The sequence below is a fragment of the Mirounga leonina genome, unplaced genomic scaffold (genome assembly GCF_011800145.1).
Source record: "Mirounga leonina isolate KUSES-001 unplaced genomic scaffold, KU_Mleo_1.0 Mir_82, whole genome shotgun sequence".
In the NCBI taxonomy this organism is placed as follows: Eukaryota; Metazoa; Chordata; class Mammalia; order Carnivora; family Phocidae; genus Mirounga; species Mirounga leonina.
In genome coordinates, this window is record NW_023270825.1 from 26,839,857 (window position 1) to 26,863,640 (window position 23,784).

General features: G+C 54.6%; 1 protein-coding gene across 1 annotated transcript in view; it reads left to right on the forward strand.

The window, feature by feature from the left end:
- LTBP2 (latent transforming growth factor beta binding protein 2) overlaps positions 1-23,160 on the forward strand; it is a 102,625-nt gene extending 79,465 nt beyond the window's left edge. Inside the window, 21 exon segments of the mRNA XM_034992829.1 lie at positions 277-405; positions 1,066-1,194; positions 4,417-4,536; positions 9,565-9,684; positions 10,769-10,891; positions 11,124-11,249; positions 11,692-11,817; positions 12,583-12,705; positions 12,809-12,934; positions 13,335-13,457; positions 14,140-14,271; positions 14,546-14,671; positions 15,176-15,319; positions 16,194-16,385; positions 16,507-16,590; positions 17,315-17,443; positions 17,738-17,875; positions 17,961-18,128; positions 18,416-18,697; positions 19,685-19,834; positions 20,285-23,160. Coding sequence (XP_034848720.1) covers positions 277-405; positions 1,066-1,194; positions 4,417-4,536; positions 9,565-9,684; positions 10,769-10,891; positions 11,124-11,249; positions 11,692-11,817; positions 12,583-12,705; positions 12,809-12,934; positions 13,335-13,457; positions 14,140-14,271; positions 14,546-14,671; positions 15,176-15,319; positions 16,194-16,385; positions 16,507-16,590; positions 17,315-17,443; positions 17,738-17,875; positions 17,961-18,128; positions 18,416-18,697; positions 19,685-19,834; positions 20,285-20,430 — 2,936 coding nt within the window. The 3' untranslated portion in view covers positions 20,431-23,160.
- The last annotated feature ends 624 nt before the right edge of the window (positions 23,161-23,784 follow it).

A 23,784-nucleotide genomic window follows, 5' to 3' on the forward strand; every position in this document is an offset into this window, starting at 1 on the left:
TTTGCTGGGACACGAGTTAGTGGAGCCCACTGAGTCTTGGTTAACTCCATCCTGGGACTCGGGGTCCTTGGAGGGGTGCCATGGGGTTTTATACAAGACCATGCTACACATGGATATGGGAGGGTCCAGCCAAGAATGGAGTGAGGCTTCTGTGGGTCCTCTGAGGCCCCTGTGCCCTGCCCTCCACACTCTCCCCATCCCACTCCACTGCCCCGCTCCACTGCCTTTGTCTGTCCTCACCCCACCGTAACCTCTGCTTTGCTCTGTCTCCCACAGACATTGACAGATGTGCCACCGGAGCCACCAACATCTGTGGGCCTGGAACGTGTGTGAACCTCCCAGATGGGTACAAATGCATCTGCAGCCCCGGCTACCAGCTGCACCCCAGCCAGGCCTACTGCACAGGTATGCACGGGGCATCCTGGGCTCACTCAGCAGCTGGAGACAGAGTCAAGTGTCCAGGCAGCTGAAGGTCCAAGTGGGGCTCTGTGGTTGCTGAGTTGAAGAAGACTACTAGCCCCGTGGACAAAGCCAACCTTAACCTTGGGGGACAAGTCTCTGGGAGCACCATCCGATGAGTCTCCAGGACTCCGGGAGAGTGGGAAGCCACCCTAGGGCCCCCTGACTAGTGCCTGGAGCCCTCAGCTCTGAGATCAGCCCACCCCTCCAACTAGCCATCTTGCTGCCTACAGAGCAGACCAAGGCCTACCCTAGTTGGAAATGTCTCCACTGATTTCCACCCTCCCGCCAAGAGCATGACACAAGAGAGAAACATCCACTGTGCCTTGAAGGAAAGGAAGTGATCAGGGGGCCACTGGGGGAGGGGGACATGGGTCAGGGAGGAAGTGCTGGGCCGCTGCCCCAGGCCCTTGGTGCCTGAGTGGGCCCTATGGGCAGATGTCGTGACCCCAGCCTTAGAGATTTTTCATCTCCCTGGCCTCTTCCTCCCACATCCCCTCCTTGACCCATAGCACCATTCCCTGTCCAGCTCCTAGCATAGGCAGGTTGCTGACAGGTGCCCAAAGAAAGTCCACCTGACCTCCCTCCCCACCTTCCTCTACTCAGATGACAACGAGTGTCTGAGGGACCCCTGCGCGGGAAGAGGGCGCTGCGTCAACCAAGTGGGTTCCTACTCCTGCTTCTGCTACCCTGGCTACATGCTGGCCACCTCGGGGACCACACAGGAATGCCAAGGTAAGTGAGCCTGCCTGCATCCCTGGGATGGGCTCAGGACCCCCTAGAGAGTGTTGAGGTGGAAGAGGATCCAAGCATTCACAGCACCCAGCCACTGCACTGCAGTGTGTGGAGCACAGGGGCTGTGAGAACAGAGACTCAGGGCTCTGACCTGGACCTGAGTGGAAGCCGACCCCTACACTGAGATGAGACCGGAAGAAGAGGTTCAAACATGAAAGCAGCATTCACCAAGGCTCCATGGAGGTGTGGCTGGAGTTGAGTGTGTGAGGGGGTCAGGGGACATGGCTGGAGATGAGGACTAAAAGCCTAGTCCCCAGATTCTGTGTGACTAGGAGCTGCTTTCATTTTGGGTAAGGAGGGCGGCACGTGAGGACGCTGGCTGGGACTCCTGGCAGACAGGGGAGCAGGAGTGCCTTTGCAAGAGGGTCCCCAGCAGCTCAGAGAGCCTGCAGTCTTTGCACTTCCCTGGGAAGGCCTGTGTCCGTTGCCCCTGCACAGGGCCCTGGGCAAAGCGGCTTCCCACACAAACCCTTTAATATCCAGCATTTGCACCAAGATACACAGCCTCCGCATACATTTTTATGAATGAGCTCACAGAGGATATGACGCAGCACTTTCCAAGCAGTGCCTTACGATGCATAACGCAGCTGGAGCGCTCACCGCTGCTCTTGAGGCTCTCGTGGCTGGTTCTGGCTGGGGCAGCCCAGCACTCATGCACAGTCCCCTCCTGGAGGCCAGGAAGCTGGGCATCCTCTCATTACCAGAGTCCCCCAAGTCCTAATCCCCTAAAGATCTGGTCTGCAGAGACCAAGGCCATGCAGGTCCCCTCACCTGATATGGGGGAAAGGGGAATAGAGGAGAATAACCAGCTAACTTAATGGGGGAGGGGGAGGGATTCACACCAAGCATTAAACACCAACATGCCAGGTACCATGTAAGCTCCGGGATCCTGCAGTGAGTAAGGTGTGTGCACCTGGTGCTGTGGGATCCAGGTGAGGATGCAGGCAGGTTTCGCTGATGGAGTGTTAGAGCTGGGGCTGAGTAGTCCCAGGCACATTTCACGAGCACTTCCGTATGCTGGCACTGTCCTAAGCCCTTAATCATATGAAGCTCATCATCCCACCCCCAGGCAGTAGAAAGCCTTACCCCATTTTATAATTAAGTAAACTGAGGCTCAGAGAGGTGAAGTGTAATACCAGGGGACCTCATACCTAGTTGCAGCAGAGCTAGAAACAGAATGAAAGTCATTCTGGCCCCAAAGCATGGTTTGCTTCCCACATGCTCCCTTACACGCACGGTGAGGGAATGGAGAAAGCAGAGAGTATTCCAGGGAAAGGGAACCATTTCTCCAGAGAGCAGAGTGGTGAACAAGTCTGGCACGCTCTGGGAATAATGATAAACCCAGTGTGACTGGAGCGTGGGGCCTGAGGAGGAAGTGGCGGGAGCCGAGGCCAGTTTGTGAAGCCTTGAGTGCCAGGCTGAAGTGTTTGGACACCATCCTGCAGGCAGTGAGCTGCCAGGAGAGGTCTGTAAGCAGAGGGTGGTGAGAGCACTCAGCTGGCTTTCAGGGACCTGACTCAGCAGCGCTGCTCAGAGCAGCCTGGGGGTCGTGAAGGAAGAGGCTGGGGGCAGGGGGCTTCTCTGAGCTTCGTCCCATGGGCAGGTGTTGTAGGTCAGAGGCCCAGCCTGGGGCACCTGCCGGGAACAAGCAGTGGGAGTCTCTGCCGGCCCCAGCAGCTGGGGAGGGAGCCCCAGGTCAGCCGCCAGTGCGTTTCCCAGTGGGGCTCAGCTGCCACTCAATGGGACCTTGCTCAGGATAACATCCACTTTCTACATTTTGCCAGTCTTATAAAGCAGTATCTCATTATTTAATTGTGTAGGAGTTATTTCATTAATTTGTATAATTAATATAAATTATGACCATTCCTGGAATTAAAATTAATATTAGTATAAATAACAGATCAATATAAATTATTTGAATATTAGATCTGTTTTTAAAATATTTACTTTACTAATAAGTATGAGCATCTCTTTATACTTTAGCCACTGGGTTTCCTTATCTGAAAATTGCTTGTTCCTATTTTTTGCTCAGTTTTCCAGCGGTTGCTGGTTTTTCTTATGGCTCTTTGGGAGTTCCTTATATATTCCAGATACTTGCCTGGGTTTAGGTATTGCAACTCTCTCACTTCATCCTCTGCCCACTAACCTTATCCACATGTCCTTCTTTTAACAGAAATCCTTGATTCTGACGTATTGAAATTCACCTTTTTGCCTTATTTTTTATGCTTTTGGGGCTTTAGTTAAGAAGTCCTTCCCCACCCCTAAATTACAAAGATATCCTTCTACACTTTCTTTCATTGAAGTTATCTCATTTAATTTGCACAGTTACCCGGTGAAGAGTTTAAACCAGTGCCAGGGGGTGGGGGGCAAAGGTAAATCCTCCATTGATATGATGTGGGGTAAAGGGATGGGGCGTGGCCAGAGCAACCTTGAGTTGATCAAATGAACCCGTCCTTGAAATGGGGGTAGGACTCTGCTGACTATTGAGGCGAAGAAAGATACCCCACGTGGAGACGTCTGTGTGAACAAAGGTTTGGTGGCTGGACTGGTGGGGATCAGCAAACACAGCAAGGCTGGGGCCAGGTGGCAGAGGCCTTGTGAGCCAGGCTGAAACAGCAGGGAACCCTAGTAGCGTTTTAGGCAAGGGAGTGGCATGACCCGGGTTGGGCTTTTGAGCCACTGTGGGGCACCAGGACGCTTTGGGACAATGGCATAAACCGCTTCAATAGAGTGCAGCTGCCTGAGATGCTCTTTTTCTGGCTGCTTAATCCCTAACTTTTAGGAAGTCCCTTAAGAACTCTAGGAGCAGAACTCTGGAGGAGGTATTGGGCTCAGGAAGGGGATTTTATTGGCCTCCTCAGATCATGCCATCTGGACGGCCATCTGACCTCAAGACCAGCCCTTTGCCTCAGGGTGAGGAGACAGATTTGAGGGTCCCCAAGGCCCCCCAAAGTAGTGTCCCTGGGGAGAAAGGAACTCAGGGGTTTGCAGAGGCCTGAGCTAGATCAGCCTCAGACCTGGCCTGGGAGCCCCCACCAATCATGGCTGCAGCAAGGATGCCTTTCCCACTGGGGCCTCAGCATGGTGTCCTTGTCCTCTGAAGAGATGCCCAGGACTCCCTGCAGGGCTGGCCCAACTCAGGACTTTTCTGTGTGTTCACAGACATAGACGAGTGTGAGCAGCCAGGGGTGTGCCGCGGGGGACGATGCACCAACACGGAGGGCTCGTACCACTGCCAGTGTGACCAGGGCTACATCATGGTCAGGAAGGGACACTGTCAAGGTGAGAAATGAGATGAGGGAGGGCAGCCAGCCACCCCACCACCTCTTGGTCCCCCCCCGGGGCGCTGTCTGCCCCCACCTCACCTTCCAGCTTGTCTCCGACTGGGCCCGTTGATGCTGAGCTCACTCCTGTGGACAGAGACCTGTCTGGGAATTCATGAGGCCTTCAATCCCCTCAGTGATATTTTGGTGTCCTGTCTGCCCCCCAAAGCAGGGGAGCACAACCAATGTTATATACGTGAGACCCCGGAACATCCCTCTATACAACCCTTCCCCTTGCCTTGAGTTCTACCGCTCTCCTATATGACAGAGGAGAAGTTGGTCTCTCTGGGAGGAGCTTGGGGTGCAGCCCTGGCCTACTTGCTAAAGCTTGTTAGGCTATGAGCTCCTCGGGGCTGGACCCTATCCTTAGATGACTCATGTGCAGACACCTGAGAAATGTCCTGCATTGGACAAATGCTAGCAAATGCTAGCTGAATGAGTAAATGAGTAAAGAATGAATGCGCGAGCCCCGATCGTTGCTCCATTTCCCAGGCCCTGCCAAAAGGCGGCCGTGACATTGCCAAGTGGTCTCCTCACAAGCTGGCTGGAGGCCGCTATCATGCCAGCTCCTGGCAGCTCTGCGGCCACCCCCTCCTTGCCAGGCTGGGGTGTCAAATGCTTGCAAGAGGTCTGCGTTATGTGCTAAGACTGGCCGAGATAGGAATGAAGGGGGGTAAAGCAAGGTTCTCTCTGGAAAGAAATCCTGCCCTTGACCCAAGTTTAGGACTAGCCGCCTGCCAGCCTCCAGGTTCTTCCAGGCTGGGACTTGCCCTGGTTTCACAGGGTCCTGGAGGTAAATACCTTACGAAGGGACAGTGCCCCTTTCCAATGCCATTACCAAGGAAGCCAAGTCTGGAGTCCTAGAAGGTCTTAGCAAAGGGGAGAGGTGGCTGGGGGTGGAGGACAGACAGCTCTCTACCTGCATTCCCCGGGGGTCACCTTCTCCTCTCAATGCCTCCCTCTTGGAGTTCTCCCTTTAATACCCTGGCCTACGCACAATTAAAGCCAAAATGCACTCTCTTTGTCCTCATGAGCATGAAGGAGTCAGAAAGCCCGGCATTTTCCAGGAGAATGGAGAGTGAGGGAGTTAGCTTTTGCTGGGTGTATTCTACGTGCCAGGAGCTGTGCAAGGACTTGATAGATTACCTCGTTTAAGCATGACAACATGACAAATTTGACATTAGACTTTATTTAAAAAAAAAAAAAAAAAGCAAAACTAAAGGAGATGAACCAAGAAAATACCAGGACATTAAAAAGACCAGATTTATACTAACCAGTCCATGTTACAGGCACAGGCTCTGGTAGAGATGGGCCTGGGATTGGCTCGTCTTGACATCTGAAAATGCAAACTGTAATGCCCATCTCAGAGGCCCTTGTGAGGACCAAATAAGCCAATACATACGACAAGACCTGCAGTGCACAGGGGGTGGCATTTCTATGTGAGGGCCCCATTCTTTTTTACCTCTAGACTCCCCCCATGCTCCAGTCCATGACTCTGGATCGTCCCCTTCCCTCCCGGAGGAAAAGTTCCAGACGCGCCCCTCGGCTGGGAGGTCAGGGTGGGTTTCTGGCCCCGGGCAGACACTCAGGCTGCTGAAAGACAGCCTGGTGTAGCCTGCAAACTCCTCCAAGGTTTCCATCAGGAACCACAGACCCAGCCATCACCCCGGGAGCCTGGTCAATTTCCTCTCCCTCTTTCTTCTCGCTCCAACTGAGAAACCACTCTCTCCATTTCAACTCAAAGTCTCTGGTGGAAGGCCCAAATGTTCTGGACAGTGGCCCATCCAAAGTCTCAGTGGCATTTCTGTCATACCAAGACTCTGGGTTCCCACGGAAAGGGGTTAGACCCCTTGCAGACTGCCAGGCCTTTCCTGTGCCCCAACCACATCCAAATTCTCCCGAGCTTCTGGCCCCGGAGCGCCCTCCCGCTCCCACCCCATGCTCTCACAAGGAGCCGAAATGGGGACCCTTACACATCCCCATGCAAAGGCTCCAGGATCTTCCCAGGGTGCAGAGCTGGTTGGCAAGCTGGCCCCGGGGCGCCTGTTTCCCTGGGTCTCCTGGGGTCTCTTCAGCAACCTCACAGCAAGAGGGTATGAAGTTTTAGTCCCATGGCCTCATTCTTTGGTGAGCAACATATGTTGAGGGCCACCTGTGTCCCAGCCACGGGCTAGGAAAATACAGCGATAAGTAAGACAGATAGCTCCTGCCCCCGGTTACCAAGCTATTAGAACCTACCAAAATATATGGTAATCTTAGATTAAAATTCAAATCCTATGGGATGTCTGGGTGGCTCAGTCGTTAAGCATCTGCCTTCAGCTCAGGTCATGATCCCAGGGTCCTGGGATCGAGTCCCGCATCGGGCTCCCTGCTCGGCGGGGAGCCTGCTTCTCCCTTTCCCTCTGCCTGCCCTGCTCTCTCTCTCTGTCAAATAAATAAATAAAAATCTTTTAAAAAAATAAAATAAAATAAAATTCAAATCCTAGACTAATATTGCAGAACAATCTGGCTCCAGTCCACATACCAGGTTGGTAGAACAGCCTCAGGAAAGCTAGTGACATCAGAATCTGTGCCCTTAACACAGACCGGTCAGAAGTGGAGTCTACTTCATCTGGAATCTTTATCTGGCTCCTTTCGAAGGGCGTGGCAGATGGCTCTGACATCCACTCCCATCTGGGAGAGCCTTCCCTCTCCCACATGCTGACCGACCTCTCGCATGCAGTAATCGCCGGCGGGGCTCTGGTCTGAGGAAGGAAGCCAGCAGTGGGGTGCCGGGACAGACTAGGTTATGCTGCATTAATGAGCAACCCCAACCTTCATGACTTAGAACGCAGCAAGTTTATATCTGACCAATGCCACGTGTCCATCGTGGGTCAGCTGAGGATCGTGCCCCACATTTCCTGACTCTAGAACTCGCCGAAAGGAATAGCCAGTGTCTTGAATGTGGCCAGTCTCCATGGAAGAAAGGAAGAGCACTCTTCAGAGTGGTTCACGATTATGCTTTGGTCCATAAATGACACACTTCATAGCTCATGAGCCAGCACTAAGGCCCTGATCCCACCCAACCACAAAGAACCAGGGGGCACAAGCCCACCCTGGCCCAGCAAGGGGAGAGCTGGAATACTTAGTGAACACCATCAGTACCACGAGTCTCCTAATGCCCAGCGTAAGACACTTTGTGCACCACCTCCGCGAATGTGCCCAGAACGATTGTGGCAGGACAGACATCAGGGCTCTTTGCTCCTGCTAAATCTAATCTCCTTCCTACACTGCTTGATCCCTGCAGGAGAGATCCAAAGACTTCATTTTTCTCAGAGTAGTCCTAGAAAAGGGTCCTCACCTCTGCCTCTTTATCTCCTGAAGCAGGAATTACTTATCATTCGCAATGGCTTTGCCCATCTTCCTCCTGTACCTCAGCCAAGGCCCCGAGGCCATGGTGTTGGCTGCTCTCTCCTGGACGGCCAAAGTCAGTGGTCCTAGACCCTTCAATCCCCCTCCTCTGTCTCATTCTCTCCATCTCTGTCTTTACAGAAACCCTTAGAATGGGTTAGCCCAGTGCCACCACAGCCCACCCAAGGGCTCTTGGCTACCCTCTTTGTAGAGATGAGCCTTATATCAGTGTCCCCAAGATTGCCTAGGGGTTCTGGGTATCTCCTTGCAGATACCCACCTGAACAACCACCTGCCCTGTGTATATCTTCCTCTTCTGGACCCTTGTGGTGAAATTTTGGCCTTGAGAGGGTCCCAGTTCCCTGGGACAGAGGGCTTTGATGTGGCCTGACTTCTGCAGAACAAACAACCTCAAGGGAGACTCATTTTCACTCTTCACTTCAGGGCCCATGTCCTGTTCTGTGACAACAGCTGCTGGCTTTCGTCCCTTTGCGGAAAGTCTGTGTTCTGACCCTTGGCCCTGCCTCCTGCATTCCCTCCATGGGTGCTAAGTAGGTCTTCCTCTTGGGCAGGAGGGCTCCTGAATCTGCATAAGCCAGTGGACTTCCTCCAGGAGAGTGACAATTACCCTTTTAGGAAGAATAAATCCTCTTGTTTCCTCTGGAGCTCAGTCAATCTGTCACAAATAGGGACTGGGAGCCTCAACACTGAGCCCAAGGCACATCACGTCCTCCTGCAGTCCCAACCCGGAGTTCAAGCCCTGCGCTGTGACCTCCCTAACTCAGAGCAAGTCCCCTGTGTGCCCTGAGTGATGGACTTCTGGATATGCCAGGTGGCACCAGGAAGAACACTGCCTGCAGTCTCTGGGAGCAAGACCTCTGTCCTCCTCCTTGCTGTCCTTCTCCCAGGACTGGCTGCTCCTCTCCCTCCTCGGGTCCCCTCTTCCCGTTTGTCTGATTGGTGCCCAGGTTCACCCTTTCTGACTCTCTTCTGGACCTCACCAGAGTGAGTGCTGGGAGCCCTACATGGTTCTCAGCTGGAACAAAAGTCTCTCCAGCCAAGAAGCCTTGCCAGCCTCCACCCGTGACTCTGCATCGGCCTCAGGGCTGGTTTTCCCGAGATTGGAGGTCATCCTCAGTTCCCCTCTCCTGCTGCAGGAAAGCCTATTTTGCCTCCATTGCCCAGCTGGTGATTCGTTCTGGGGCCTCGGGGACCTGCTGTGCAAGCGTAAGCCATCCCGGTTATGTAGAAGAACAGGATTCACCCAGGCAGCTATGAAGGCCCTTCCCAGCGGTCCAGTTCACAAAGCAGAGCTCTCCCACCCTCCCAGGGCTAATGGTGACCATGGCCTCTTGCCCCACCCAGGGAGTCTCCCTTTCTAAAGTTCTTCTATCTCTCTCTTTTGTCCGGGACAGTGGGTAGGAGGTGGAGCTGGAAACACTGGACCGCACTCACTTTTTCCTAGTTTCCGTCTAGACAGAACCTGGCATCCCTCCCTCTCCCCGACCAAGGGCAGGGTCAAGGATTGGCTTCCTCACAGAACTACCCATGTGCTGTGGCTCCCAGGGATCACCAAGGGAGGGGATGTTATTTTGCAGATATCGACGAATGCCGTCACCCTGGCACCTGCCCCGACGGGAGATGCGTCAACTCCCCCGGATCCTACACTTGCGTTGCCTGTGAGGAGGGCTACCAGGGCCAGAGCGGGAGCTGTGTAGGTGAGGGCCGCTCGCCAAGGCACTGAGAGGGCTGTGTGGCCTTGGGACCTCCGGTTGAGCCCACACACAGGGAGGGAAAGAGACAGGCAGAGGGAAGTGGCGTGGAGGCCACTGTCCTCCCTGACCTGGCTGGGTTCCCACATGACGTTGGCCATGAGATGGGTGTGCTTGGGTGACTGCTGCTCTGCCCTCTGAATCGGCTTGGGCGGGGGCCCCTTTGGCTCCTTGGCCATGTCCATCCCGGAGCTACAGCCCAAGGTCCCAGAAGCTTTTGTGGCCAGATCCTGCTGGGTAGAGTGAGTTGCCAAGAATCTTAGGAAGAGGCTAACTCTGGTGGTGTGAGCTCACAGCCAAGTCCTGCTGTGGTTCCCGGGCAGGAGGGGCCTTTGGCATCTCTACAGCAATGTCTAAACAGCAACACCTCACCAACAGGGGTGCTCTTCTCCCCCCAGAGGGGGCTGCGTGTCAGCCATAGAAGGAATGTTCTTTCCCCTCAGTCCCTGCAGGAAGAAGGGCCCAGGGTTCAGAATGCCGGGAGGGACTGAATTGTGAATAGATGCTTTGAGGCTCTGGCGAGGGCAGGCATTTCCCAGGCCCTTAAGACTGCCACTCAACCACCCAGGCATAGACTGGCCTCTCTCTGCATTGCCCACTCACGTACTGAAGCTGGTTGTTGGGCTGGGAACATGGAATCATACCAGTTTGGCTGGCAAGTAGGAGGCCAGAAAGGTTTAGATCTACTGTAAAGTGAGTCAAGGGTATAGGACATGTCATTCCGGGTGTCCTCAGATGGGCCAAACCAGCCCCAAGGCTGGGAGACCTGGCTCCCTTTTCTAGGACATATGCGGAGTGCTACATGTTACTAGATAGAGCTGCAGTGGGCTCAGGCAGGAAGGGCACCCTGCCCTTCCTAGGTAGGGGGGGTGGCCAGGAGCAGGAACGACCTCAGCGCCTTCCCAGGGTGGCCTATGCCCCCTCTGAGTGCTGATTCCCTGGCCTCATCATTAAGATGCCCTAAGCCTGACAATGGGGACTGCACGAAGGACAGGAGGCCTGCCCGCCATCTTGGACTTCTCTCCCACAGATATAAATGAGTGTCTGACCTCCGGGGTCTGCGCCCATGGAAAGTGCATCAACCTGGAGGGCTCCTTTAAATGCTCTTGTGAGCAGGGCTACAAGGTCACCTCGGATGAGAAGGGCTGCCAAGGTACAGAGATGCTAAAGCACCTTCCTCTGCAGGCAAATTGGCCTGCAGCTCCTTCCCTCTGCACACTCACTCCTAACCCAGCTGCCGTGCACGCATCCCTAACCATGCTGACCCAGCCACACATCCTGCCAAGACCCGTCCCTCGCCTTACCCCTGCCGACCTGTCAGTCTCCGGCTGTCCTGCCACGTCTGTCCTGCAGAGCCCCACACAGAACTCACTGGCCTGTTTCAGATGTCGATGAGTGTGCCAGCCGGGCCTCGTGCCCCACGGGCCTGTGCCTCAACACGGAGGGCTCCTTCAGCTGCTCGGCCTGCGAGAGTGGCTACTGGGTGAACGAGGACGGCACTGCCTGTGAAGGTAACCCCGGGGAGCAGCTGGCGGAGGGGGACCAAGGATATAGGCCTTCTTACCTCCCAAAGATTCCTCTGTTCATCCCCCAGCTTTGGGCTGCTGCTGAGGGTCTCCAGGCTAGACTAGAGGACCCTAGAAATAGACTTGGCCCCAAGGAGAGCATCTGTTGTCATCATCCCCAGGTTTGGAGGTGAGGACAGAGGGAAAAAAGGGAGTCACAGAGACAAGAGGGAAGCTGATGGCAGAGCTGCCCCCAGAGCATTCTGAGGAAAGGGGGACCCGGGTTGCCCCACAGAAGGCCCACAGCCAGGGCTGCCTCCCCCCAGGGGCCCGGAGAAAGGCCTACAAGCTCAGAGAGGGAGGCCAGAGGTGTGGGGAGCTTCCTGCCTGGCCGGGTAGAGGGAGCCCTCCCGGGCCCCCCAGGTGACTGGCTGGCCGTCTGCCACAGACCTAGATGAGTGCGCCTTCCCGGGAGTGTGCCCCTCAGGAGTCTGCACCAACACGGCCGGCTCCTTCTCCTGCAGGGACTGCGAGGCGGGCTACCGGCCCAGCACCCTGGGCCACACCTGTGAAGGTGAGAGCCCCCTTCCCCCTGCCACCATGAGGAAGGGGAGCACCGATGGGGTGCTGGAGACTAACCCACCACCCTTAGAGAAGGGAGTGACCAGACACAGCAGGGACTGCTTCCGGGCCAGGGGCCGCTCGGTAGACCTTGGATGGCATCTGAAGGACATCTATCCTTACCCGTCCCTCAACAGGGGTTGGAAAGACGGCTGCCAGTCTGGGTCTAGGGGCCAGTGAGCCACCGGATCGCAAGCTGCAGGGGAGTTTGTTCCACACGCAGCCTCCTGGGTTCTTTGTCAGGGTGGGAGCTGGGAGCGGATTTTGGATAACATCGGCCTGTCCCAGGCAATCGGTAGACCTACTTCAAGAACGTAGTTTCTGTGACCTTCTCCGGTTCTCGGCATCTGTTTCCTTCATTGATTTCTCATTTGTTTTCCCATCGCTTCTCCGTAAAATCTGAGCTGTCTCAGCCACGGTAAGGGCAGTGAGTTTGGCCACCCTAGGCCAGGGCTTCGGGGAGAGGCTGAGTGTCCCCAAGGGCACCGTGTGGGCAGCTGGAGAAGGCCAGCTGGGCTTCTCCAGGCAGAAGTGGAAGGAGCTGCAGTCACGCTGCTCCCGGAGGCCCCCTCCCCAGCTGTGCCGCTTTACAAGGGGATGACGCCCCTCCGGGTCCGGACTCCCCAGGCAGGGCACAGACCCTCTGGAGACCTCCCCGTTGCCTCCTGCCCTGGGAGGTGCCGCCACAGGCTGCCTTGCTCCCCGTGTGACCCTGTAGATGTGGATGAGTGTGAAGACTTCCGGAGCAGCTGCCGGGGAGGCGAGTGCAAGAACACAGCTGGCTCCTACCAGTGCCTGTGCCCCCCGGGCTTCCAGCTGACCAACGGCACCGTGTGTGAGGGTGAGTGGCTCCGCATGCCCATCGGGGACTGTGGGCCGTGAGTGGGGGTCGGGGGAGGTGGCAACACGCCTGGGAGACACCACTGCCTGCCTTCTCCTTGCAGACGTGGACGAGTGTGTGGGAGAGGAGTACTGCGCACCCCGTGGCGAGTGCCTCAACAGCCACGGGTCCTTCTTCTGTCTCTGCGCACCAGGCTTCGCCAGCGCAGAGGGGGGCACCAGCTGCCAGGGTGAGAAGCCAGCTGGGCCATGTCCACTTGCCAGCAGCAGGGGCTGCCGGAGGCTATGTCTAGACTGAAATACGGTGCTCCCAGCCCCACCCAGGGATGGGAGATGGGAGGCTGAGCGATGACAGGGAGCCAGATGTCAGGAAGGCACTCAGAGTCTTTCAACAGGGCCTCTCTGCCATGTCTACGACAGACAGGCGCCCTCTGAACCCTTTGGGTGTCATCCTTCTGCCCTTGATAGTGCCTCAGTTCCAGGGCTCCTCCCCGCAGCCTGGCCTCTGGCTTCCAGCTCAGGACACTTCCTCAGATCTTCTAGCCCCAAGCCGCTCTCCGGCTGTCCTCTGGGCTGCTTCGGGCCCCCGGGCCCCGTGGCTGGGTCTGCTGACAGGGGGCTCTATTCTAGATGTGGACGAATGTGCAGTCACGGACCGGTGTCTGGGAGGACACTGTGTCAACACCGAGGGCTCCTTCAGCTGTCTGTGTGAGGCCGGCTTCCAGCCCTCCCCAGAGAGTGGGGAGTGTGTGGGTAAGGGCTCCAGGGGGCGTGGATAGGGTGCTGCCTCACATTGCCCACCTCCACCCCTGCCTGGTCCTCAGCTCCCCAGGACCAGGCACTGCAGCTTGCAGGAAGCAGAGCACTTCCCACAGATTAATCATCCAATGGATAATGCATTTATTGAGCCTCGGCTGACTCGGGGCCTATCCAAAGATGACAAAATGAAGATAATCATAATCCTTGTGCTAGCAGAGCACACAGTCTAGTTTTTAAAGCCAAATTGATTCAATAGACATTAAACCCCTGCTAGGTTCAATGTCTTTTGCTAGGACAAATAGTTATGGATAGTGTTGAAATTGAGCAAGGCAGACAGATATGAAGACAATTTTCTGCAGTACACTTTGGTGAAGGTTTTATATAAAGAGAATCATAAAGTACTCTGCTACAGGGAGAAGGGGCTGGGGGAAAGGGTGTTGCAGGCAGCTAGGAGCTCAGTGCTTTCCTAAATCCCATATAGTTCTCTACCTAGACAATCATCCCTGCTGGGTCAGGAGAAATGATCCTGAACTTGTTTTGGAGTTGAGATGAGCACGGTAATTTGTAACAGATCAAGGACCCCGAAGGCTGTGGGACATGACCTTGTAATGCCAAGGAGGTGGGGCCAGAGCAGTGACCTGCCCATTTCTGTCCCCTCTCTTGGCGCTGGGAGCAGATGTTGACGAGTGTGAGGACTATGGAGACTCGGCGTGTGGGGCCTGGAGGTGTGAGAACAGCCCTGGCTCCTACCGCTGTGTCCTGGGCTGCCAGCCTGGCTTCCACATGGCTCCAGCTGGAGACTGCATCGGTGAGCAGGAACGGGGAGGGTGGAGGACACCTATTTTTCACGCATCCAACTAGAAACACCTTTGTCCCGAGGACTCCATTTTTGTAGCGGTTTGAAGCTGCGTGTTTTCCATACAGCAGGGCTTGCACAGAAATTGAAGAGGAACGGTAATGTTAGAGCGTTCTTGTCCTGTGTTTAGAAGTCACTTTTCACAGACCTTGATGTCAATAGACCAAGTATTCCCAGCAAATAGAGCAAGAGTGCACCCTACACTCTGGCCCCCACTGTCCCACAGACATAGATGAGTGTGCCAACGACACCTTGTGTGGGAGCCACGGCTTCTGTGACAACACCGACGGCTCCTTCCGCTGCCTCTGTGACCAGGGCTTCGAGACTTCGTCCTCCGGCTGGGACTGTGTTGGTGAGAAGCCTGCAGGCTAGCCAGGCTCGGGGCCAGGGAAGGGAATGTTCAAGGTCACACGGCTCCATAAGAGGTCCTCAGAGAGTGGGCAAGGAAGGGTGAGTTAGCTCCACCCCGCAGCGGGCACCCTGACCAGCTCAGTAGGAGAAGGCTGGCCATGTTCTACCAGCAGGGAGAGCGAGCACAGTAGTGAAGGCGCACCGCCCTTCTCCAGAGCCCCCATGGCCTCCAGAGGCGCGCTGGGAGAATGTGCACGGAGGGAGGGACCCTTCCTCTTGGTCCCTTTAGTGATCCTTTTCTGCCACCCTTCTTGCCTCTCCCTTCTGATGCTCTCTGTTCATCTGTTCCTCCTTCCTGCTAACTCCCTTCTGCTCTTCCCCTGAGACCTAGCCGGTTTCTTTTGAGGGGATGAGAGGAGGATCCGCCCACTGGGCTGGAGGCAGAGGGCCGGGGGGACATGGGCTGCGTCTTCTCCACCCCCAAGCCTGTCCTCGTGCCTGGCAGACGTGAATGAGTGTGAGCTCATGCTGGCGGTGTGTGGGGCGGCGCTCTGTGAGAACGTGGAGGGCTCCTTCCTGTGCCTCTGTGCCAGCGACCTGGAGGAGTACGACGCTCAGGAGGGCCACTGTCGCCCGCGGGTGGCTGGAGGTGAGCACGCCCCATACTCTACGCCGTCATTATGCATGAGCGCTCTGCGGCTTACAGAGCGCTTCCACTGCTCCGGCTACTGAGAGGGAGCCCGGGCCGGGCCCAGGGCCGTGTGCGCAAGGGTGCTACTTAGGACTGGAGTAGAACAGAGTGAGGAGTCAGAGTAGGGCAAACGTCAAGACAAGAGGACGCCTGTCCCAGGTCAGGGAATGTCCTGGAGGCTCGGGGCTGGGACAACCCTACAGGGGGCTCAGGAAGAACGGATGCCAACTTATGGAGCCTAGGGATCTCAGATTGAGCCTCAGAGTGACCCCAGGGAGCCCTTCGGTGAGGGAGGCCATGAAGCTGAGCTGAGCCTCACTCTCTCCTGCCCACTCCACCCCAGAGCTGTTGGGTTCAGCCTCTCACCCCAGGCTGGCCTAGGACTCAGATGGCCTCCTCTGACTTGGGGAAAATGAAAGCAAGACCTGGAACAAGGAAAGGTGGGAGGGGCTGGGGTACAGTGCGGGCTGAGGAATGGAGGGGCTGCCCATATGGTAGACCACGGACTGGGGGCACCTCCTGTACTGGGGGCGGCAGGGAGCTATTCCAGAAAGAGTAGGGGTTTGAGCACCAGAAGAACTGGGGTCAGTGCCACTTAATAGCTGGTGGCCGTGGCAAGTCACGGAGCTTCTCTCAGCCTCAACTGCCTCATGTGCAAAAGGGGGCTGATAATATAATGCTGTCAAGAGCATCAAGTGAGACAATACAGGTAAAAGCATGCTGTACACTGTGAAGTGCTATATAAACGTAAAACCATGAAAATAAATTCAAAAGCTAGGGTGCCCCAGAGGGCCAGGGACAGACAGTGATACAGGGCATCTATCACATGCAGGTCAGAGTATTCCTGAGGCCCCGCCAGGGGACCGCGCCCCCGGCCCCATCCGCATGGAATGCTTCTCCGGGCAGAACGGCCAGCTGCCCTGCTCCAGCCTTCTGGGCCGGAACACCACCCGGGCCGAGTGCTGCTGCACCCAGGGTGCCAGCTGGGGGGATGCCTGTGACCTCTGCCCAGCTGAGGACTCAGGTAAGGCCCCCAAGGGTCCCAGATGCTCACTGTCAGCTCTGTACAGTGAATCTGGAAGAAGGGGAGAGAGGAAGGGGGGCAGAGCCCTTCTGCCTCTAAGCTTGGATGCCTCCCTGCACAGTTGAATTCAGTGAGATCTGCCCTAGTGGTAAAGGCTACATCCCCGTGGACGGAGCCTGGATGTTTGGACAGACCACGTACACAGGTAACCTCCCTAGAGACCCTCCTCCCCAAACTCCACTCACTTGCGGGGGCCCACCCTGGTCCTCCAGGAGGCTCCCGGGAGAAGTTCTGCATGCAGCCCCAGCCTCCCAGGTCGCTTCCCTCATTCCTGTCCCAGGGCTGACTACCTGCAGATTTGCAGCTGAAAGGTCTGCCCTGAGTCCCTCCTGGAGGTGTCCATATAACCCGACCTCGGTTCCTCTGCTCCCCCAAGGCTGAACCCTCCAGAACAAACCATGATGCCATGACTAACCCAGTCATGGGGCACAGGGTCAGGGTGGGGAGTACTTCTGTACAGAGACAGCTGTTTATCCCCCTGGCCCCACTTACAAAGCCAGAAACTTCGGGGAACCCACACTCAAGGTGGGTAGTTCAGGTATGAGCCCTTCGGTGCCCTAATCCTGAAGCTGGAGACGGAAATAGAATAGAAACAGAAGTGGCTTTCCTTAAGTGCTTGCTATGTGCCAAGCACTATGTAAGCACTTACCTATATTAACCTTTTAATCTTCATAACAGCGATAAGAGGTTAAGTCATAGTAGCCACATTTTTCAGGTAGGAAACGGAGGCAAGGAGAACTCAGTTGCCCAAAGTCACCGGACTAGCAAGTGGCCGCGCCAGGATTCCCACCCAGGGAGCCTGGCTTTGGAACCCCTCGTCTTAAGTTCTGCTTCGTCCAGCTCCTCCCATCGTCTCTGCCCTCCCACAGATGCAGAGGAGTGTGTGATGTTTGGGCCTGGTCTCTGCCAGAACGGCCGGTGCCTCAACACGGTGCCTGGCTACATCTGCTTGTGCAACCCCGGCTACCACTACAACGCCGTCCTCAGGAAGTGCGAGGGTGAGGACGCACACCACCCCTCCCGGGCCCCATCAGTGCTGGCGGTTCCTGATGCAGCCGGTGGGCCGGACGGGAGGGGAGCCGTGGCGCTGTCAGGGCTTGCATGTGAGCCCCTGTCGGAAAGGCATCCCTGGGGAGGCGCCTCGCAGGCTGGGCTGGGTCAGGGGATGAGGGGGAAGCAGGGTGCTACTCTTCATTATCAGTTACCAGAAAACCTCCTTCCACGAAGACGGTCCGTGGGCAAGCTGCCTTGGTACTGCCCCACACATTCCTTCCTTCTTTCCGCCACCCCAGATCACGACGAGTGCCAGGCCATGGCCTGTGAGAATGGTGAGTGTGTGAACACCGAAGGCTCTTTCCACTGCTTCTGCAGCCCCCCCCTCACCCTGGACCTCAGCCAGCAGCGCTGCGTGAACAGCACCGGGAGCACTGGTCAGTAGGCCTGGAGCGGTAGGGCGGCAGGGAGACTGGCTCTGGGCTGGGAGGGCTCACGTGCCCCTGGGCCCTGTGCCACCAGAGGACCTGCCTGACCACGACATCCACACGGACATCTGCTGGAAAAGAGTCACCAACTACGTGTGCAGCCAAGCCCTGCACGGGCGCCGCACCACCTACACGGAATGCTGCTGCCAGGACGGCGAGGCCTGGAGCCAGCAGTGTGCCCTCTGCCCCCCCAGGAGCTCCGGTGAGAAGGGTGACCCGTGCCTGCTCAGAGGGAGGGGCCCTAGGGAAGGGGATGCTCTCACCTTGGAAGGAGGGATTTAGAAGTAGAGCAAGCAGAGTGTGGCCCTGTCTTCCATCCCTGCTGCTTGGGGACAAAAGGGGGGGCGGGGGGGGAAGAGTACAGCCGGGAGCTCCCGGAGCGGACCAGTCCCAGCATGTTCCCTCTCCCCGGGCAGCGAGCCGGGGGACAGCACACCAGGCTTTAGCTGGCAGGAACTTGGCAGCTTCTGTCTCCCTCCTCCCTGACAGAGGTCTACGCTCAGCTGTGCAACGTGGCCCGGATTGAAGCGGAGCGGGAGGCGGGGGTCCACTTCCGGCCAGGCTATGAGTACGGCCCTGGGCCCGAGGACCTGCACTACAGCCTCTACGGCCCCGATGGGGCCCCCTTCTACAACTACCTGGGCCCTGAGGACACCATCCCAGAGCCACCCTTCCCCAACACAGCCAGCCGCACCGGGGACCACACACCAGTTCTTGAGTCACCCCTGCAGCCCTCGGACCTCCAGCCCCACTACGTGGCCAGCGGGCCAGGTCTGTGTTGCTGCCCACATGGGGAAGCTGTGGGCCCCGCAGCGGTTTCTCTCCTGCCTCCTCTACCTACTGATCACTGCCGGCAGGGCAGGGCCGCAGAGGGAAGACCCACCGAGCCCTCTCAGGTCACTCAAGGGCCAACTCCAAATGCCCGGCTCAGACCCTAACAACTCTCTCTGATAAACTGGCACAGGGGACACAAAGAGGTACAGGACACCACCTCGACCTCAAAAGCTTCCCTGAGGGAGCTGAGAGAACAAGGGAAAGCAGGTACACTCCGCTCTGTGTTTCTCCCTCCACGCCACTCAGTGTGCAGAATAACCTGCTCTACGAGCTCACACTTGTCACCTGAAATGTGCGCTAAGGATTTCTAATCACTTTAAAGGCCTGCTCTGGTGACTCGGTTTGTTGGTGGCAATGACCCCAGCATGCAGGACTGGGATTCTAAGAAGCCAGGCCTGGCACCTGTGCGACAGACGTAGCTGCCATGAGCACAGCCCCTGCGTCAGACTAAGGCTGCGCGGGGATTAGGGGCCGGGTCTTTCTCAGGGGTTGGGAGCTGCTTAGAAAGGAGAGATTCAAGCAGATCCCTAGGTTCCGCTTTGCGTTGAGTGAGGGTAATCCCCTCTTGCTGCCAATCTCCTCCCCACAAAAAAACTATACAAAGATTTTAACCACCACCAACCACAACAAAACTAAAACTGTAGACACCCACTTGCTCCGGAGCCCTGGCACTGTGAAAGTAGTGAGTCTCAGCCTTCCCGGAGCTGACATTTAAAGCACAGCATGTCTCTGCCACCGTAAGTGATGACACATACTTATTTCTTAAGGGTACAGCCTTTTATTTCAGCAGCTTTCCGTGAGGCGTTCAGATCCTCCCAACCCTGACCTTAGGAGTTCAACAGGAGCAGCCCTTCGTGGTGGAGGGTGAGGGCCCCAGGGTCGGGTGCAAGGCCTCAGCTTCCTTCTCTGACTCCCTCCTACCAGAGCACCAGGCCGGCTTCGAAGGGCTGCAGGCAGAGGAATGCGGTGTCCTGAACGGCTGTGAGAATGGCCGCTGTGTGCGCGTGAGGGAGGGCTACACCTGTGACTGCTTTGAGGGCTTCCAGCTGGACATGGCCCACATGGCGTGTGTGGGTAAGTGTTGATCTGAGTGGCAACGCCCAGGGAGCAGGAGGACCCTGATGGCTCCAGGTGGAAAGGTCAGACCAGTCGCACTGCTCAGTTAGAAATACAGGACTGAACTTAGGGTGGCTGGGAAACCCACTGCTGCCCCCTAGTGTGGCGTCTGGAGCCAGGCCAAGCCGTGAGAGCGTGCCAAAGGTCTCCTGCTGGGTACAGAAAACCCTTTCATGGAGATTCCTAGGCAGAGGAAAGGGACAGGGGAGCACGGTCACTCTCAGGGGCACAGCATGGGTTCACTACCACCTGCTCTGTGTCTCTGAGAAGCTTAGTTTTGGGCAGTGACTTCGGCTTCCGGCTGCCACGTGTAGGATTCCACTGCTGGGCAGGGGCCAGAGCTTAGTGGCCACAGCAGCAGAGGGACCCGGGCTCCCTACAGTGCTCTCTTCCCTCCCTTCCTCTTAGATGTGAATGAGTGTGATGACTTGAACGGGCCTGCTGCACTCTGTGCCCATGGTCACTGCGAGAACACCGAGGGCTCCTACCGCTGCCACTGCTCCCCAGGTTATGTGGCCGAGGCAGGCCCCCCACACTGCACTGCCAAGGAGTAGCAGTGAGGGGTCGGTGTGGACAGCTACCTGGAAATGGGCCCCAGCCACAGGCAGGGGCCTAGAGGAGGCTTTCCTAGCTGGGAAGACACCGTGAAGAAGCAGGCAGAAGGCCCTGCAGCCCAGCCTCCCAGCCAGCCCTGCCTGCTTTTCAGCTCTCCCAGCTTAGGCCCTGGCTGTGAGCTTCTATCACTGCCTTCATGCTGCCATGCCCTTGCTTGGCTCAAACACCACCAAATGCTTTAATGCTTCAGCCACTGGCCGTGAGGATCAGTCTGCCACCTGTCCTGGCCTTGCTATGGGATGCTTACCAAAGGATGGCCCTCATCCACCCCCTCAAGCTGTGCAAACATGCAAGGTCGTTCGGCCTCACATTGCTGACACCCGTTCCCAGTCACGATCCACATAACATCCTGATGATTCCACAACTGGGTCAGAAGTTACATCTGCCCAGGTATGGTCCTTCAGTATCTCTTGAGCAAAAAAGGATTGGGGGACATTTGGGGAGTGACTCCAAGGCCTCCTCCCAAGAACCATCACCTCAACCAATCTCTCTGGGCCAGATTTTGCCACCTGTCCATCCTGTAGCAGTTCTACGGCCCTAGGCAGGGGCGGAAGATCTCCTCATCTCAGAGCAAGACTGATTGTAGCTTGCTGAGTGTGAGAGACGCAAATGAAGGGGAGCACGGAGACGGAGAACGCAGCAAGAGGGCAATATGAAAAATATGGGGAGGTGATAAGAAAGGGGGAGCCAAGGCTTTCAACAAGGCTAAAGAAACTGTTCAGTAGCTTTGGGTAAACATTCGCAATCTACCCGCGGCAGCTCCCGTGCACCAACCACAGCAAGCCTGCCACAGGCCGGGGGCCCACCTCCGAAGACCTGTATTAAATACACACCGCTTCTTACAGGACACAAACCTCTCCTGGGCTCTCCTTTTGTGGATACCAGTTTGAGGTACTAAAAATAAAGGGGTCTGTTTTCTAGCTTGTGAAATACAGTGTAGTCTGGTTTAGGGGAAGCCAGATTTCCCATGTTGTTTCTTCTCTCTACTCAGAAGCCCTTGATGTCTTTCTTTCAAAAATGGCATCTGGCATCCCTCTCAGTTTATAAGGAGAGGCCCACTCCATCCTTGGCCAGCTAGGAGTTTAGAACCATGGTGGAATAAAGAAACGTACATTTGGGCTCCTGTTTTTGTTTTTATTTCATATTAAACCAAATTTTTTACCACGTTGGCTAAGTCTAAATATTAGACATGAGGCTGTGCCTATCCTTTTGCCAGCTCTGCCGATAGCCTATGATTAGGATCCAATGGGAAAAGATTCTTTACTCTTCTAAGACAAGGAAAGCTCTGCCTTTGCATTTGTCTGATGAAAGGCAATGTAAATGAACAAGATGTGCCTGAAGACATGGAGATGGATACTATTAATCTGTCCTGTCCTACCTGCTGCTCTAATTGTCAGCCATCCCATAATAACTTATTGAATGCTTGTTATGTGCCAGGCACTATATTGAGTGCTCAACACAAATTTCATTTAATCATCCAGCAATCCTACTATTTTTATTCCCAATTTATAGATGAGGAAATGGAGACACGCAGAGTTCAAACAATTTGCTCTACGTCACTATACTAGTTGAGATGTTTTCAGCAGACAAAAATATGTAATTCTTACACATATGAAAATATTCATAACAAAAAAAATGCGAGTTAAAACCACACGAGACACACTTTTAAAACTCTCAGATTGGCAAAGATCAGAAGTTTGTTAAGACTCCTAGTTGGCAAGCATCTGCTGAAAGAGGGACTCACATACACAGCTGACAGGGGCTTAAACTGACACAACTTCTGAAGAGGATAATATGGCAATGTCTTTCGAAATTATAAAAGCACTTACTCTTTGACTCTTCTAGGAATTTAACCTTCAGATATATTCTCACCAAATGTGAACACGTGTAAGAGGTTATTTATTATAGCATTACTTGTAACAGCAAAAGATTAGAAGCAATTAGTTGCTACTACGGAGGCCTAAAAATGAAAAAAAAAAAAAAGGCTCTTAATACCTTGAGAAGAAATCCAAAATAGACTAAGCGGGGAAAGAAGGCTGTGTAACAAAGTGGACCATGTGCTGCTAGTTGTCTAAAGAAAGGGGGAAGACAACTGGGTATCTGCTGGCCTCATCCTCGTCACTCTGCCTTACACCCCATGGTTCAGAGAACTTCTTTACCACTCTTCCATATACCCACTGGCACTACGCCTCCTCCCAACCCTTGCCTTCCTGCTCACCCAGAAAAACTTCATTCACATACACATATTTCTTTGTATCAAAAACACAAATAGCAACCTATGCCTGCTGTTCTGCACTTTGCTTTTTTCACTTAATCCAGACTTGCACATAAAGAACTGTCTCATTCTATAATTGTATACTATTCCACTGAATGGATAAATCATAATTTATTTAGTCAGTCCCCTATTGATGGACATTTCCATTGTTTCCTATCTCTTGCTATTATAAGTAATGCTATAATGAATATTCTTGTGTATATGTTATTTCACATTATATCTATGGGATTATACCTATAGGGTAAATTCTTAGAAACAACAGTGGTTTATGGGGGGGTGACAGGGTGGATGGGTACAGGATTGGAAGACTTTTCACTGTATCCCCTTTTGTGTCTTTTTGAATTTTGTACCATGTGTATTACCTTTCCAAAAAAATAAAATATTTTTAAATACAGCTTTGGCCATAGACTGCTTAAATGCTCCCTTCTTTATATATATTTATCTGACAATTAAAGCCACATAATTATTTCAAAACTTCCTAAAGCAAACTCCTTTAAACAGCCCTGTAGCATTTCTGTGGAGAAATGGCAAACAGGGATTTTAAAAGAGCAATCATAAACACCACTGCTAGATACCTAGAAAAGTAGAGGAATTTCCTGCCTTTGACACAAACATGCAACACCGTTAATTATGTTGCAGTGGACAATGTTAGGTCCTGCACACTACCAGCGGCATGCTATCCACGCTCAGCCAGCATTTAAGGGAGGGCTATACCATACAATCAGTGTTGCCCACTTCTCTATATAGGATGCTCCTGCCAAACGTCAACCCTCCTCTCAGTGCTTTATAACAGAAGACTGAAAACAGAAGGTTTCAATTCTTAGAAGTTAGAAAAGTTACAAAGTTCTTCTTGGACACCTACTTTAGTAGCCCTTCCTAATCTCTTACTTCTAAACCTGTTTTCTCCTAATCCCTTGTAATCTGTCGACATTCCCACACAAACTAAGGTTGGGTGGGACACCTACAGTTCACATACCACTAGTCACTATCAATCACATAACTGAAGAGTACGATTCCA